At 45.1% G+C, this 17,910-nt stretch overlaps 1 protein-coding gene across 1 annotated transcript in view; it reads left to right on the forward strand.

Annotated features, from left to right (window-relative positions):
- The window catches only part of INSC (INSC spindle orientation adaptor protein), a 170,335-nt gene that overhangs the window by 12,941 nt on the left and 139,484 nt on the right, over positions 1–17,910 (forward strand). Inside the window, exon 2 of the mRNA XM_049890510.1 lies at positions 14,779–14,879. Within this exon, the coding sequence (XP_049746467.1) occupies positions 14,824–14,879 (56 nt within the window). The 5' untranslated portion in view covers positions 14,779–14,823. The remainder of the gene's footprint in view (positions 1–14,778; positions 14,880–17,910) is intronic.

Here is a 17,910-nt window from a genome sequence, read left to right on the forward strand (position 1 = left end):
AACAGATGAAACGCTGCCTGGTGCTGTGCTATCCTCTGATCATTGGGATGTTCGAGTCCGTTGTTGTGGCCACTGTGTATTTTGAGTGCCTTCCAGCCTAGAGGCTCATTTTCCAGGACTATATGGGACAATATCCTGTTGTGAACCATAGGATTTTCATTGTCTATTTTTGCAAGTAGATTATCGGGTCTTCCTAGTCTGTCTTAGTCTGGAAGCCCCACTGAAACCTGTCCACCCTGGGTGACCCTGCTGGCATTTGAAATACTGGTGGCGTAACTTCCAGTATCATAGCAACCTGCAAGCAACCACATTACGACAAACAGATAGATGGGTGGCACCTGACAGATGGTTATCACCTCATATTTATTACTTTAAAATAAGTCTTATTATCTGATGGGAAAAGGCCTCTCGATTTCTTTTTCATTTTCAGGAATAGCTTGACTATACATTTGAGATTCAACTTGTCAAATTCCAGGAAAAAAAAATCCTGTGGGGATTTGACTGAAATTGCATTGAATGTATGGATCCATTTATGCTGACTCGTCCTATCCATATACATGAAATACTTCTTCATTTATCCCAGCCTTCTTTAATATCTTTTAATAAACTTTTACAATTTTCTCCATAGGGAGCTTGCACCATTTTTCATTAGGTTCATTTTTATGTTCCTTATATATTTTGTTGCTATTCTTAATGGCCTCTCTTCTAAAGTTCACTCTATGCTTGTGTGGCGCCTAGGACTACATTTCGTTTTTGTATATTCATTTTTTCCGTAACCTTTCTAAATGTTTTTATGAATTATAACAATTTATTCATAGAGACTTTTGGGTTTTCTACATGGACAATGAGGGTAACTTACAGATCCATACAATAACTTTGTCGGAATTAGAGAAAGGTACCCTGTCTGGGGGAGTCCCTGGGTGGTACAAATGGTTAACAGGCTCGGCAGCTAACTCAAAGGTTGGTGGTTCAAGTCCCCCCAGAGGCACCTCAGAAGAAAAGCCTGGTGATCTCCTTGTGAAAAATCAGGCACTGAAAATCCTGTGGAGCACAGTTTACTCTGATACACGTGCGACCACCATGAGTCAGAATCGACTCCTCGACAGCAACTGACTACTGGTTACCCTGTCTGGGAGGACACAGACCCATGGACACTTGGCTGGTCGTGCAGATGGCAGGTTTGTGCCTGGTGGACCCGCACTATGCAGGGCGCGTGGCTGCGTAAGCAGAGCGGAAGCTGATTTCAGCCTCCCCTCGGCCCCTTGCACAGGCAAATGTGGCACCGTATTACCTGCAAATAATAACAGTTTTGTTTCTTTCCATTCTTGCCCATTTTCATTCTTTCTGTGCTAGCTAAGACCTCTAACACAATGCTGATTAGAAGTGGTGAGAGCTGGGTTTCTTTATTTAGTTTCTGATCTCACAGGAAATGCTTTCAACATAGCACTTAGTACGTTGTTCACTGGACTCTTTCTTTTTTGGTAGATGTTCCTTTGATCAGTTTAAGTAAGGCCTCTTCCGTTCCTAGTTCTGTAAAAGGTTTTCTTCTGAGTGGCTGCTGAATTTTATCAAATTATTTTATCTATTGAGATGAGCAACATACACCATGTAATTAATCTGCCCAGTGAGTTTTACATTTCAGGTATTGTCTTTTGACTTTATAAAAGGTCTATTTGGTTCCTCCTCAAATCTGCTTGGTCATTTTTTAATAGACTTTGCTCCTTGAAAATGTTTCCAAGACTCTTTTGTTTCGTGAAAATCAATTCTCTAATTAAGAACCCCCTCACCCCCCACCCCAACCACCACCACCGACAAAAATAGTGTAAGATCAGGACCAAAACCTACATGAAGGCCATATTGTGGTCATTCATTCTCAAGAGAGATTTTATCTCCCTTAGCAGCAAGGTCAGGACAGACAGCTTTTCTTGCTGATACCATCTGTGTGGAAGGTTTGTTTCTCGTTTACCTTTACACTCAGATTCTGGCCTCTGGAACCCCTATTTGATTCTTCCTCTTGAGAAGTTCCTGGGCTTCATCTCTTGTCTCCCTGTCGCATACACACCTCGAGCAGAAGCTCAGGGAATACACTGGTCAGCAGATATTCTCAGGGAAACATCGCCCTTCAGCCCTGGCTTGTTATCCCTGTTTCCTATACTTACTTTGATTTTGACCTCTGCAGATGATATTTTTGCTAGCTCAGTGCTGCATTTAAAAACATCTTTCCATCCTTTACATTTGTTCTCATGGAGAAGTATTTTAGAGTATCTGGTTTACGATATTGCTGAAAATAAAAACCCTGCCGATGTGAGCTTTCACTGTAAGAGGACTCAATTGTCAACTGAAAATTAGATGCTGGAAAATAGTGGCTTGGTGTGGGGAGCCTTAAGGATAGCATATAGTCTTTGCCTTTGCTCACCTTATTAGTTCTGTATCTTAGCAAATTATAGAACTCTCTGAGTCTTCATTTCCACATCTTTGAAATGAGGTTAATAGTAATACTGATCGTTTAGGATTTTTGAAGGGACATATGAATTTACTTATGTGGAATACTTAGAACAGTGCTTGGTGCATAGTTAAGTACCCAATATCAAAGTTCATTGAAGTTAACATGCCATACGTTGTAAGATGCCCTATTCCTTCATAAAAAATAAAAGAAGCTTTCAATTAAACTGTGACACTGCCAAGATGCCGCCGATTGTAAGACACATCCCATTTTCAGATGCTAAAATATGAAAAAAACATGCATCTTAGAATCACTGGACCACAGTAAATTTTAGCTATTATCATGAATTTTTGCATAGGAGCAGAGAAGGCAGTGGTTTGGAAACAGAATCTTAGAGCTGATAGGATTTTAAGTGTTTGCAGGTATTTATTCCATCCCATCCTCACTCCATCAGTTCCTGAGCTCTGGCTGTATTGTACATGAGCTAGAGTCTGCATCCAGAGGGTTAATTGTTGGCAGACAAACAAAGTAAGTTGTCCATCTCCTCCAAGACTGAGGAGGAAGGGAAAGAGATTGAGATTTATTGAGTAGCTTCTATGTGTCTCGCACATTCATAGTTGCCTTAAATATATCATTTACTTTAATTGTCACAATTAGTCATGTTAATTCGACTAGCTGCTATAACAAACAATGCTCAAATATCAGCGGCTTAACACAATGTGTTTATTTCTGGTTTACCTCACAGAGTGAGGGGATCCGGGTGGCTCTCCTCGGAGCTGTGATTCAGGAGCCGTCTTCTTCCATCTGTTGCCGCCGCCATCTTAGGGCTTCCAGTTCCTCTAGCATGGCCCAGCAGTCAGAACGGGGAGACAGAAGGAGCAGGAAGAAGGCACATCTTCTATTACAATGTAACTTCAGATTGTGCAAGACCTCACAATTTTATTGACTCCTAGGTAAATTTTTGGAGAAATTGCTATAGGTTTAGGATGGTTGGAGAAGACCTCCTGTAAGAGGTATGATTAAGCTGATTCCTGAAGGATTGGAATTACTTGGAGACAGAAGAAGAGAATAGAGGGATTTCAGTCTGGATGTGCTGGGGTGCCATGACCCATGTATAAAATGGAAGTGCAAGATGTTTTAGGGGAATAATGAAACCCTCTGTTGGTGGAAGGACTAGTTATTAATTGAGCTTGCAGACACTCCTAGGCACTGCAATGCACTGCTTGGATGTTACTTGTGATATGTGGCATACTAGGCGGAAATGAACCTTGATAAGACAGCATTCAGTGACTGGGCTGCTTTCCATGTTTGATTCATTTCATGTCCCAAGAAGTTAACTCAAATAGTCATATGTAGACAATGTGGTCCACGTATATGGCTACCACACCCCCGCTACCCCTGACACACACCAGAACATAAAGGATTCTTTAATGAGGACACTATGACAGGGACAATAGAATTTGTTGAGAACGATTGTGTCATGCTCATGCTCTGGTATATTCTGCTTATACAGTGGCCCTAGAGTGGGTTCTGCTTCTGTGTCTTTGGTTCTTTTTCACTGACAGCTGAACTCCAATCTCTGCCTCTGTCTTCACTTGGTGTCTTTTCTCTGTCTTTCTGTGTCTCTTTTCCTCTTTTTATAAGGACAACTCTTATATTGGATCAGAGTCCCTGAGTGGTGCAAACAGTTAACATGCTTGGCTGCTAACCAAAAGGCTGGTGATTTGAGTCCACCCAGAGGTACCTCAGAAGAAATGGTGAGAACCTTTCACCGTTGTGGCTGAGCAGAGGTTCTATTTCAGCCTGGATTCTCCTTTGAATGCCCCATACTACTCTGTTCGCATAGGATGTGAGCTGGGATGTGAATTGTTTCTTCAAGGTCAATGCTAATAATTACAGAAAATGTCTTAGTGTTTTTATTTGTGTTTATTCAAAGCATAGTTTCTATGTACTGGGTCTTTATCAAATCTATTCCATGGAAAGCTTTGCTTATTTCCAGTATATTCTGCTTTAAAATCCCCTGTGATAGGAAGCAACTGTTTATGTCTGGGTGGAAAATGAATCCTTCACTGGGCACAAAGATAGAGACCATGACACTTCCTGTGCAACACAACCAGCTCCCTGGGTCAAAGTAGCTATTATTATGTAATTATTATTATTTAATTTGCTGTTTAGTATTCCTGTAGGCTACTTGATCTTATGTGATTTTAACAATAACCCTGAAAAGCAGAAATTATTCCCATTTTAGAAATGAAGAAGCTGAAGTCCAGAGAGGTCTCATAAGAGGCAGAACTAGAATTTGAATCACAGGTCTGAGCTTTAGAATTCTATTACCTTCCAAATTTGATTGGGCAAACTCCAGTTTGGAGGATTTGGGGAGGAAATGAGATAGAAGAAGGCTGATTATCACCATCGCTAATGTAGCACAACCACCTGCTCGTGACTCTAGAAATAAGAACATTATATTCTTGAAACTGTGAAAAGCTGTACCTCCAGGGAGCCCTGGTGGTGCAGTGATTAAGCACTTGGCTACTAACTGAAAAGTTGGCGCCTCAAACCTACCAGCTGCTCTGTGGAAGAAAGATGTGGCAGTCTGCTTCAATAAAGATTACAGGCTTGGAAATGCTGTGGGACAGTTCTACTCGGTCCTGTAGGGTCACTATGAGCCAGAATTGACTCGATGGCAATGGGTTTGGTCTGGTTTGAATTGTCTCTCCTATGTCCTTATTCCCAAGGGTATAGAGACCCCCTTAACCTGGATCCTCATTATGACTCAGAGAGGGAAATAGCTTGCCCGGTGTGACATCAGAACGTGATTTATGAAACAGGATATGTCTAAATTTTCACCATGTTGGAGCTGTTCAATTTTCTCTAATGGCCTTTATCTGAGAGTTATGTCTATTGGTGGCAGCCACGACCAGTAAGTCATTAGCTTAAAGTATAGAGATTGTTAATTTTAGCACCCTGGGACCTGCGCCCAGTGAGAAAGGCCCCTTGTTTTTACAAACTGAAGCTAAGGAACATTCGAGCAGTTGGCTAACATTCACATCAGGAAAAGTTAGAAAGTAAGAAGGGATAATTAATAAGTGAAAGAGTAACAAGCAGTTGAAAAGTTGGATATAGTTTGGAAGGAGGAAGAATGACCTCTGTCTGGCTGTTTCCCTGCTCCTACTTAACTGTGCTCACCAGAAGAGAAATGGAACCAGTTTTAGCAAGCATCTACTGAGCCCCAGAGCCCTGGTGGCACAGTGGTTAGGAGTTTGGCTGCTAACCGAAAAGTTGACAGTTTGAATCCACCAGCTGCTCCTTGGAAACCCTATGGGGCAGTTCTGTTCTGTTCCAAAGGGTCGCCATGGGTCTAAATTGACTTGATGGCAACATATTTGGTGTGGATTTTACTGATCCTCAGGCATGTCACATATGTGATCTCACTCCTTTGCACAGGGGTTCTATGAAGAAAGAATCATTACTTCCATTTTATCCTGATTATATATCCTGTTTTACAGATATGGAGACCTAATGCCCAATGTCACACAGCTAATAAGTGTTGGAGCTTGGATTTGAACCCAGGAAGTCTGCCTTTGAATCTGTGTTCTTAACCAAAGGGAGGTGATGCTCTGGATGGAGGTGGCCCAAAGGCCCAGCCAAGGCTCCCTTGGGGGCTGTACTCTGCCCGAGGGCTTAGAGGCCAAGGGCACCAGTTTCTTCCTCTTTACCTTTAGAATATCCCCAGCTCAGGGCCAGCCCTCCGTATGTAGGGTGGTTGCAACTTCCTCATGAGACTCAGGGCTGGGAACTCCTCTGATGGGCAGCTGAGGAGTCAGATCCTCAGAGCTGGGAAGGACTATGTTAGTTTCCTAGGGCTGCCGTAAGAGATTATTACAAACTGGGTGACTTAAAACCATAGAAATTTACTCTCTCACAGTTTGAGAGGCTAGAAGTCTGAATTCAGAGTGTTGGCAGGGCCATGTTCTCTTCGAAGGCCCTAGGGGACGATCATTCCTTGTCTGTGCTAGCTTCTGGTAGCCCCAGGCATTCCTTGGCTTACAACAGCTGAACTCCAATCTCTGCCTCTGTCTTCACATGGCTGTCTTTTCTCTGTCTTTCTGTGTCTCTTTTCCCCTTTTTTTAAGGACAACTTGTATATTGGATCAGAGTCCCTGAGTGGTGCAAACAGTTAACATGCTTGGCTGCTAACCAAAAGGCTGGTGATTTGAGTCCACCCAGAGGTGCCTCAGAAGAAAGGCCTGGTGATCTATGTCCAAAAAATCAGCCATCGAGGACCCTATGGAGCACAGTTCTACTCTGACACACATGGGGGCACCATGAATTGAAGTCAGCTCATTGGCAACTGGTTTTGGGTTATTGGATCAGGGTTGATTGTACTCCATATGACCTCACGTTAACTAATTACATCTGCAAAGACTCAATTCCAAAAAAGGTCACATTCACAGGTACCAGGGATTAGAGCTCAAACATACTTTTTGGGGGACACATACCTACTCATAACAAGGGCCACAAGACGGGGGCAGCTGTGGCTTTCCTGATGCCAGGCACCCAAGTGTTCTTCCCAGGACTGCCACACAAACTTCTTCGGAGGAGGTTGCCTGGTGGTCTGTTTTGGACAAATTGGAACCACTTAGAGGTTGGGTGTTATATAAGTCAGATACTTGGGGCACATCACCTCTGAAGGGTAAACTTGATGTCTGACTCTTCTCTCTCCAACCACTGGGGACTCCTGAGCACCTCTGGGTCAATCTTCCTGTCCCATTCTAAGGCTGGGCTGGATCAGACCAGGAATCACTTGGCTTTTCCTGTTCACTGTCAATTTCCCTGTGCTTCGTAACCACAAGCAAAGGAGGAAGAACGGGCGTAATTATGGCTGCTTTGTAGATGGGGAACTGAGGCTCCGTTGATTTCGCACTGTAAATCGCTGAGACCCTGGTCAGTGTCTCCAACATTCTGCCAAGCAACACCTTATTTGGGTTCCCCATGGGAGTGGTTTGTGGGAGCGAGAAAACCTAGGTGCAAGTCCCAGGTGTAGCTCTGACTTGCTCTGTGACCTCAGGCAAGTCTCTTCATCTCTCTGAATGTGTCTCCCCATCTGCCCGTGTTAACCTCTCTGTGCTTCAGTTTCCTCATCTGAAAAATGGGAATAATAATAGTAACCTACCTCACAGGGTTATTTTGAGGATTAAATGTAAGGCATTTAGAACAGTGCCTGACACACTGTAAGCACCGAGTGTTTCTCCATCTGTCCTCCTCTTTCTTCTCATTCTGCTCCTCCTCCTCTTCACTGTTGTTATTATTATGACCAGAGGGTTATCTCTAATAGGCCCCTATTAGTTCTGGTACTCTAAGATAACTAAGTGAGCCCCTCAGGAAGGCTGTTTGAGTTTTGCCTGACCCTGGAGCCTTATCCCTATCAAGTTCAGGGACATGTTTGTGTAGATAGCGTATCTGTTGGCCTTCCAGGGCCCAGGTCTCCAGTTAGGCAGAGGCTTGAGACTGCCTGTGCTTTGCTGAAACCCTTCTGACTCCAGAATTGAGAGGCAGAGCTGAGGTTTAGGTGAGGCCCTTCTTCCTGAGGTATAGTCCTTCTGAGCAGCCTGAACAGGGTTATCAGGGCCTGGGGGTGGGACGGGGGGACTAGGCCTGGCTCTGTGAGCCCTGATGTCTGTTCTGCCTCCTCACTGGGCTCTGTCGCTTGCCAGCTGTGAGGGGCCATTGGGGCTTCCACCAGGGAGCCAGGGCTGTCTATATTTCATGAGGCTCAGTTCTCTCAGCAAGGCTGGGTGGCAGCTTGCCTGGTTTCTTGCGGCTCCCCTGGGAATGAGGGCTCTTAAAGTATCTGATTGCTGCAGGATGCCAGCCGCCCCAGCTAGCAGTGCTGAGATAGTTTGGATGACTCTCACCAGCCTGCCACAGGTCAAATAGAGGCTCAAGGTGGGTTTGAGGAGGGAGACTCATTGTCCTTACCTCCCAGAGCTCTTTGCAATCCTCCTGCCCACCCCTGGGTCCCGTTTTCTCCATCCCCAGTCCTTGGAAGCTTGCACCAGCCTCTAAATGAACGCCTGCTGCTGGAATCCACCCACCCCACTGTACCCCATGGAGCTCAAACTCCACTCTGGTCATTTCACTCCTTGACTCAAACACCTTCAATGACTCCCTACGATCCACAGGCGAGAGTACAAAGAATCAGCTTCATACTCAGGGCCATAGAAGTACCTTGTCTCCAGTCCTTTGGGAGAGATCTGGGCCCCTGAATACTCCCTACATTTTGCCATCTCCTTGCCACGGCTCCCAGGGCTCTCTTGGGCCCAAATGCCCTTGTCGCATATTTACCTGGTACAATCTCATCCTGCATTTAAGGCTCAGCTCAGATGTCACCTCTTCCGAGAAGCGCACACCATTCCCCCACCTTTCTGCATTCGTATGCCACTGAGATATGTTCATTTAAACTCTGTCACCAGCCCAGAGTGTCCTGGCCATCTAGAAAGACTTGCAGTTCCTTAATCTTACCATGCTCACGCTTTATGCCTTTTTCGTGTTCTTCTCTTGGCGTGGCAAACTCTCCCTTCTAGCCCCTTCCTCTGTTATTCTGCATTCTTCTTTCAAGTTCCAGCTTTGAGGTCATGCCTTGAGAAGCTTCCAGAGCCTCTTCTCCCCACTTCCATTCTGATCTAGTACTGCTTAGAAGCCCCCTGGGCCCCCTTTAGCATTCTCCTGGTTACTTATTATTGCGGGTTTCTTACGGTATTATGACTGTCTGTTGGTCCATCTATCTGTTTGAAAGAACTTGGTGAGCACAGAGCAGGGGGCAGGGAGGGAGGCTTCCCAGCTGGATACGATTGGATGTGAGACTGCAAAAACTCAGGAGGAACAGGTGGCTTTGTCTCAGTAGGTGTTAGGGTGCAGAGTCCTTTCAATGCGTAGTGTGTATAGTATGCAAAAGGCCCTCCCAGAGTCATCTCACCAAATACTCATAATTATGTGCCGTTGTCTCCAATGTACTAGTGAGGAAGCTGGGGTTCCTTTAACACGTACTCATCTAGGCCATCAACAAGTGTTTATTAATCATTATTCACCAGACACTCCATCAGGCATGGGGGTAGAGCATAGAGCAGGGCAGACCTCTAGTCTCCGCCCTGGGATCCTCAGGGGAGAGAGACTTGTTGAGCTACTAATTTCACAGTTAATTATTTAATTACAATTGTGATAAATTCTATGGAGGAGAAATAACGAGGGGGTTAGGGGACCATATAACGAGGTACTTGGCTGAATCTGTGGGTCAGGGAAGGCCACCCTGAGGAAATGGTATTTGTGCTGAAATCTGAAGGCTCACAGGGGAGGTGGAGGTGACGTGTGTCCTGGTCAGAGGAGAGAATGCATGTGAAGGTGCTTGGCAGGAGGAGATACAGCTTGCTAGAAGAACTGAACACTAGCCACTATGGCTGGAGGGCTGAAGGGTGGGCGAGTGACAAGAGAAGAGGCTGGAGCGGTGGACAGGGACCAGGTCATGCAGGGCCAAGTCAGCTATGGTACTGGCTTAGTCTTTGTAGCATTGGGAAACCACTGAAGGCTTTTAAACAGGTGGCTGACATGATTAGATTTCTGTTTAAGATTACTCTGGTTGTTGTGTGGAGAACAATTGGAAGAGGAGTAAGTTTAGAGAGGAGCAAGTGATGAAGTGGGGAAATGATTAGGAGGCTCTTGGAGAGGGTTACATGAGAGGTGACAGTGCCTTTGACCAGGGAGGTGGCAACGGAGATGGAGAAACATGGAAGATGAGGGAGAGGGACATATCCAGGGTAGTTATTAGGTTTGGCATTCAGTATCTAGCCTTCTATGCTAAATTCTGTGGGTTTTGCATGGATTGTGGGAGGCAGGTTGGAAGTAAGACGAGGTGTACGCTGCATGCCAAATGCAGGGGTACTTGATTCTGCTCCAAGAACCACAGGCTCCAGAAATAAACTTCTGCCCAGCCTCAGTTCTCAGCCCTGTGCACCTGATTGGTGAAGCCTAGGTCATGTGCTTCTGCCCAGTGAGCTTGACTGGTGAAAACTGGGTCATGTGTTTTGCTCTTGCTGCAAAGGATGCTGGGAAAAAAGTGCCTGGCTTTTTCTGCTTCTATACTGGAAGACAGGCTTTTCTTTTACTGAGACTCATAAGATTGGAGTATTCTCAAGTAGAATGTGGCTTCGTATGTTAGGGGACTAGAAAGAAAGATAAATGTCTTCACATTGATTATCTTACTTAACGTTCGCAATGATCTTGTGAGATTGTGTCTACTTTATCCCCATTTTATGGGGGAAGCCCACATTTCTTCCTTGGTGAAACAGTGCTCTCTAAGGGCCCTTTCAGCTTTACGCGTAGAGCATAGTGTAATGATGGGATGATCATACAGTTTCATTCCTTCCAACTCTTGCACGCTTTGAAGTCTTTGAGGAAGAGCAATTAAAGCCAGATCTACCCAGACCAGCCTCCACATCTCTCTCACCCTCCAGCCACCTCCTTGTACCTAAGGCTGTAGCTGGAGCTTAACTACTTTTCACAATATTTACCGTCCAACCTGTGTTGACAGCCCTAATGGACTCCTTGAATTAAACAATCCCAGCGACCTTGAGCTGTCCCAGGTTGGCCCATCAGACAATGGCAGAATCCCCCCTTGCTCCTGGTTCTAACTGAATAATTTACTGTACATAGCCATCATTTCCTCTGCCAGCCCAGACTCGTTAGCTAAATGGAGGTGAGCAAGTGCTGCCTCTAATGGGATGCTGGAACAGAAATGAGCTGTCCAAATGGAGTTGTTGTCACAGTAGTCTTTGAATTAAATCAGAGGTATTTAAGGCTTCAAGTCTTTCTTGTAAACTAGTCACTCTTGGTGGGAGCCAAGAACCCAGCAGAAACAAGGCTGCAGGCACCATGGTGGGGTTCTTAATGAATTATGCGTGGGGTCACCACAAGACAGAATCCACTCCACAACTGACAAATGGTACTGGTAGGTAGGGCCCCAAAGGAGGTAACGGAGGGGCTACCTCTTCACTGCTCACTCCTACATATGCCCTTTTCACCCCTCTCACTGGGAAGCTCCTCTGCTCTGAGCCATATTGCTCAACTCCTCCTTCCAAGAGGAAGGATACTCCCTCTTTGAGGTTACCATGTGCCAAGCACAATATCAGGGACTTTTGCAACTGATCTCGTTAAATTCTCATGAAACTCCTGGGAGGTAGGTATAATCAAGGAATCCAGGTTCAGGGAGGGTTGGAGATTTTCCGAAGCTCATGTGCTAATCAAGGGTAAAGTCAAGATTTAAATCCAGGTTTATCCAGCTCATGGGCAAGGGGATTACGTTGAATCCACTTCTGGTTTCCGAACATGCTGTGTAGCATTGGAGGGGTTTTCCCCTGAGTCTCTGCTAAATAGGAAGCGTCAGACTTAGGGCAACGGGTGGGGTGGCTGCAAGGACAGCTGACTGAAGCTGTAGCTTTGCCATAGGATCTTGCCTGCGGGGTGCACCCTTGAAACACATCTCTCTGTAAAGCTAGTGACAGCCTGAGGCTTTAACTGGCAATGTGGCATTTTCTCTCCTGTCCCTTTTAGAGCCCAGAACTATGTCCATAGAGCTGTCACAAAAAGGACCAATGAATGAAGAACAAGAGAGAAATGTCCCCACTGTCTGTCCCCCTCCTCCTACTGGGTTCAGCCATTTGAGTGCAGTGTTTGCTCTTTGCTTCTTTTTTTGGTAGGGCTGTTGTCCCACGCATTGAGGGCTGGAGGGCTCACAGCCTGGGAGGTGGGAGCAGTGGGAGGTGCTGCTGAGAGGGAAGAGTGACAGGGTGAGAGTTGAGTGTTGCCACCTGGCAATGATTCAGCAGTTCAGTGATCAAAGACCCAGATTTTTTTCTCCATGTGCCAGCTTTGTTCTCTAGCTAGGTCCTCGCCTGATCATAAAATGGTTGCCAGCAGCACTAAGTGGCACGCTGCCTTGTTCAAGACCAACGGGAGAGATGCTGTTTCACCTTGGGGTTCTCTTTTAGGAGAAAGAAAACTTTTCCTAGAAGTACTCCTGTCATATCTCATTGGCCCAAATTGAGTCACATGCCTAATCCTGAACCAGTCACTGGCAGTTTGGGTGAAATGATATCATCTGAAGTGGAATGAATTTGAGGAAGCAACCACAATGCACACTATTATGTCACATTTTCCAAGAAAACCTCAGGCATAATCAAAGTGAATGACCCAGTGCTATGGGGGTAGATAGCTAGGAAATTAGGATGCAGAGTTGCCAGATGTAGCAAGTAGTACAGAACGCCCAGTTTAATCTGAATCCAGGTCAGCCACATGTACTTTTTTAGTGTGTCACAAGCAATATTTCCTGGCCCGTGTGTACCAATATTTAGTATATTTAAGCAAAAAAAATATTCATTGTTTGTCTGAAATTCACATTTAACTGGGTGTCCTACATTTTATTAGGATGGCATGAAGGAAAGTGTACAGGGTCTGGCATAAAACTGACCCAAGTTTGCATACTGAATCTGCCACTTACCAGTGATGAAGCGCTTTAACTGCTCTAGGTCTCAGTGTTCCTGTCTTTAAAATGGGCATGAAGATACCTTATTGAGTTAATATATGGATTAAACAAAATTTAAAGAGACACTGCATGTTAAATTCAATTAAATGAGATAATGCAGGACTTAGCATATGTCTGCCATACAACACTTAATAACTCTTAGCCATTTTTATGTTAACTATATGGCATATAGTAGGTCTTAAGTAAATACTAGTTCATTTCAGCTACCTACCATTCTTGCCAGTACACTTAATTGTGCTCGTGAGGAACCTTTACATAGATCGATAGGTGGTTGTTCAGACAGAACAAGGGGATACTGATTGGTTTAAAGCCAGGAAAGGTGTGCGTCAGGGTTGTATTCTTTCACTATACCTATTCAATCTGTATGCTGAGCAAATAATCCGAGAAGCTGGACTATATGAAGAAGAACGGGGCATCAGGATTGGAGGAAGGCTCATTAACAACCTGTGTTATGCAGATGACACAACCTTTCTTACTGAAAGTGAAGAGGACTTGAAGCACTTACTAATGAAGATCAAAGACCACACCCTTCAGTATGGATTGCACCTCAACATAAAGAAAACAAAAATCCTCACAACTGGACCAATGAGCAACATCATGATAAATGGAGAAAAGATTGAAGTTGTCAAGGATTTCATTTTACTTGGATCCACAATCAACAGCCATGGAAGCAGCAGTCAAGAAATCAAAAGACACATTGCATTGGGTAAATCTGCTGCAAAGGACCTCTTTAAAGTGTTGAAGAGCAAAGATGTTACCCTGAAGACTAAGGTGCGCCTGACCCAAGCCATAATATTTTCAATCGCATCGTATGCATGTGAAAGCTGGACAATGAATAATGAAGACCGAAGAAGAATCGACGCCTTTGAATTGTGGTGTTGGCGAAGAATATTGAATATACCATGGACTGCCAAAAGAACGAACAAATCTGTCTTGGAAGAAGTGTGGCCAGAATGTTCCTTAGAGACAAGGATGGCGAGACTGTGTCTTACATACTTTGGACATGTTGTCAGGAGGGATCATTCCCTGGAGAAGGACCTCATGCTTGGCAGAGTACAGGTTCAGCAGAAAAGAGGGAGACCTTCAACAAGGTGGATTGACACAGGGGCTGCAACAATGAGCTCAAGCATAACAATGATTGTAAGGATGGCTCAGGACCGGGCAGTGTTTCGTTCTGTTGTGCATAGGGTCGCTATGAGTCAGAACCGACTCAATGGCACCTAACAACAACAACAACAACCATTCTTGCACAAAGCCTTTGCCCATTGTGAATATCTTCTAGTTTCTATTAATAAATACTTGGCTTTGTGGGCAGATAAGTGGGTGTTCTCACAGTAACAAAAAGTAGGGGTGGCAATGGGGGGCAGGAGAAGGCATTCAGAGCCAGAGATGGGGTTGGTACTGGCTGGAGAAGCTCTGGAGGGTGGCCTAGTGGCAGTGGAGGTCCTTAGGAAGCCTGGGGCCTAAGGAGAATGTTTGCAGTAGTTTCCAGAAATGGATCTGGCAAATGTTTGTCAATGGGACATAAGATTGTAGGGGTTCATAGTGGATTAGGATCTAGAACCGATATCAAATCTGAGTCCTGCCTTACTTGTGTGAGCACTGTGCAGTGTAAGCTGGTTTAAAAAGGAGAGCAGGGCTGGAAAGACTTTCCTCTCCACCCACCTTGGCTCCTTGTGGCTTGGAGCTATGTGAGATCTCTCAGAGCCCTCCCTGACCACGTCCTGCCATCTCTTTCCAGGGCCCCAACTGCTGTGGGCAGGCCTTGCTGCACATTGGGATTAACATGATGGCACTGCCTGGAGGCCGCCACCTGGACTCCATCACCCTGCCGGGTCAGCGGTAAGTCCTCAGCAATCTCTCAGGGCCAAACCTGCCACATGTGGACTCCAGCTGAGGCCCAGCCCCATCATTCAACCTGAAACTACAGGTGGCTCCATTCCTTTGTGCCCTGTCCTGGGAGGAAGCCTAGGACAATGCACTGGGGATGCCACCTTCACTCAGCAAATATCCATGGGACTGGGCCGTGGGACACAGCGATATCAGGAACATCCCACCCCCAAGGAGATGCTGCCTAAGGTGGACGCAAACGATGAAAGCAAGAACAGAGTAGGATAAGCTGTGTGCTGAGATAAGGAATCCCAAGGAGGCACGTAGTCCAGCCTCGGCCAGGGGGCCAGAGCCAGCAGGGCTCCTTGGGATTAGTGACGGTCTTCCCTGAGCCTCTCGGAGGGTGATAACTACACTTAGATTTCTTCTCCTTCTGCCGGAACAGTGGGATAATAATTGAGCACAGAGCTGATCCTCGGGCAGTACATGTTGCCCTGAGTTGGGCAGTGTGGAGTGGGGAGGGAGGAATACACTGAGCAGAAGATGAAGCCCAGATGATGAGGTAAGAGCTTGGGAATTTTAGTCTGAAGAAGGGCCTCAGGGACACCAGAGGGGCCTCTGCACAGCTGAAAGGCATGGAAAGGCAGGTATAATTTGACCTGGTTGGCTCTGGAGACCTGAACCAGAACCAACCAGTGGTGGAACTGCCAAGGTGGCACATCTGTGGTGATCAACTGACCTGGTTCGCCTGGGACTGTCCTGATTTTAGCACTAAAAGTCCTGCATCCCTGGAAACCCCTCAGTTCTGGGAAGACTGAGGCATTGGGTCACTCTCGACTCGACGGCAGTGGGTGGTGGTGGGTTAATACAGGTTTGACGCCCTGGTGGTGTAGTGGTTAAGAGCTCGACTGCTAACCAAAAGGGCAACAGTTCAAATCCACCAGCCACCCTTTGGAAACTCTATGGGGCAGTTCTCCTCTGTCCTATAGGGTCACTATGAGTCGGAACCTACTCGATGGCATCTAACAACAACAACAATACAGGTTTGGTCTGTGGAGGAACTTTGCAACCTCAGAGTTTCACACACAGAGCTGCTCCACAAGGGTTGGTAGTGAGCTCCCTGTTACTGCGAGTGTGCCAACAGGAGTTGTAAGATGGGGATAATAACCTACCCCTTAAAGCTTCCACTTAACATTTTTCTTGTTGAGACACTTTGATGGGACCATTTTGAGGCAACAGCATCCAAATAGCCCGTGTAAGGGTCTTGAATCATTTTTTTGTTTTGCTTTGTTTGTTAGTGCTTTGTTTTATGTGTGTGTCATGGACAGCTAACTTTTAACTCTATCTTTAATCTGATAAGCCAGAATCGACTTGACAGCAACTGCTGTTTTTTTTTTTTTTCAATTTACTTCGTCATTGATTTCTATGTTGTTTGGTTTTTGAGTATTTTTGAGTGTGCATTTCTTTTAAAATCATAAAATATTATTAAATATTTCTTAAAAGTCTATTAGAACTGGGTTAGCCTCGACATGGGCATCAGTCCACTGCCCCAAGATCATCATTATAAAGAGGTTTAAGGGTATGAATACAGTTCAAGTATGTTACTGCTTGCTAACAAGTATAACTGAGAATTTCCTGTGCAGCCTGAAGCTGAGGATCAGAGATCATTCAAGGTCCCAAGTATCCTTCCTCGCAGTATCTCTAAGATAAAATTCAGAGAATGTGAGCCACAGATAAGTCATAATACACGAGAGTCCTCAGAGATGGAGTCTGCACTTTGCCTGGAGTGGCTGGTGGCCTTTCATGAGAAGAGCAAGTGCCGTCAGATTTTTTTTTTTTTATTGTGCTTTAAGTGAAAGTTTACAAATCAAGTCAGTCTCTCATACAAAAACTTACATACACCTTGCTATATACTCCTAGTTGCTCTCCTGCTAATGAGACAGCACACTCCTTCCTTCCACTCTCTATTTCTGTGTCCATTCAGCCAGCTTCTGTTCCCCTCTGCCCTCTCATCTCCTGTCCAGACAGGAGCTGCCCACATAGTCTGAAGTGTCTACTTGAACCCAGAAGCTCACTCCTCACCAGTATCACTTTCTATCCTATAGTACAGTCTAATCCCTGTCTGAAGACTTGGTTGGCTTTGGGATTGATTCCTGTCTTCGGCTAACAGAAGGTCTGGGAACCATCATCTACAGTCTCAGTCAGACCATTAAGTCTGGTCTTTTTACGAGAATTTGGGGTCTGTAGCCCACTGCTCTCCTGCTCCCTAAGGGGTTCTCTGTTGTGTTCCCTGTCAAGGCATTCATTGGTTGTAGCCGGGCACCATCTAGTTCTTCTGGTCTCGGGCTGATGTAGTCTCTGATTTATGTGGCCTGTCTCTTGGGCTCATAATTACCTTGTGTCTTTGGTGTTCTTCATTCTCCTTTGCACCAGGTGGGTTGAGACCAAAGTGGGTGCAGAATATGTTCTTAATAGATTTTATTATGCCAATTGACCTAGATGTCCCCTGAAACCATGGTCCCCAAACCCCCACCCCCAGTATGCTGGCCTTCAAAGTGTTTGGTTTATTTAGGAAACTTCTTTGGTTTTGGTTTAGTCCAGTTGTGCTGACCTCTCCTGTATTGTGTGTTGTCTTTCCCTTCACTAAAGTAGTTCTTGTCTACTATCTAATTAGTGAATACCCCTTTCCTTCTCTCCCTCCCTCCCTTCCCACTCTCATAACCATCAAGGAATATTTTCTTCTCTGTTTAAACTATTTCTCCATTTATTATAATAGTGGTCTCATGCAATATTTGTCCTTTTGCAACTGACTGATTTCACTCAGCGTAATGTCTTCCAGATTCCTCCATCTTATGAGATGTTTCAGAGATTCTTCATTGTTCTTTATCAATGCGTAGTATTCCATTGTGTGAATATACCATAATTTATTTATCCATTCATCTGTTGATGGGTACCTTGGTTGCTTCCATCTTTTTGCTGTGGTAAACAGTGCTGCAATGAACATGGGTGTGCATATATCTGTTCGTATAAAGGCTCTTATTTC

The sequence above is a fragment of the Elephas maximus genome, chromosome 7 (genome assembly GCF_024166365.1).
Source record: "Elephas maximus indicus isolate mEleMax1 chromosome 7, mEleMax1 primary haplotype, whole genome shotgun sequence".
NCBI lineage: Eukaryota > Metazoa > Chordata > Mammalia > Proboscidea > Elephantidae > Elephas > Elephas maximus.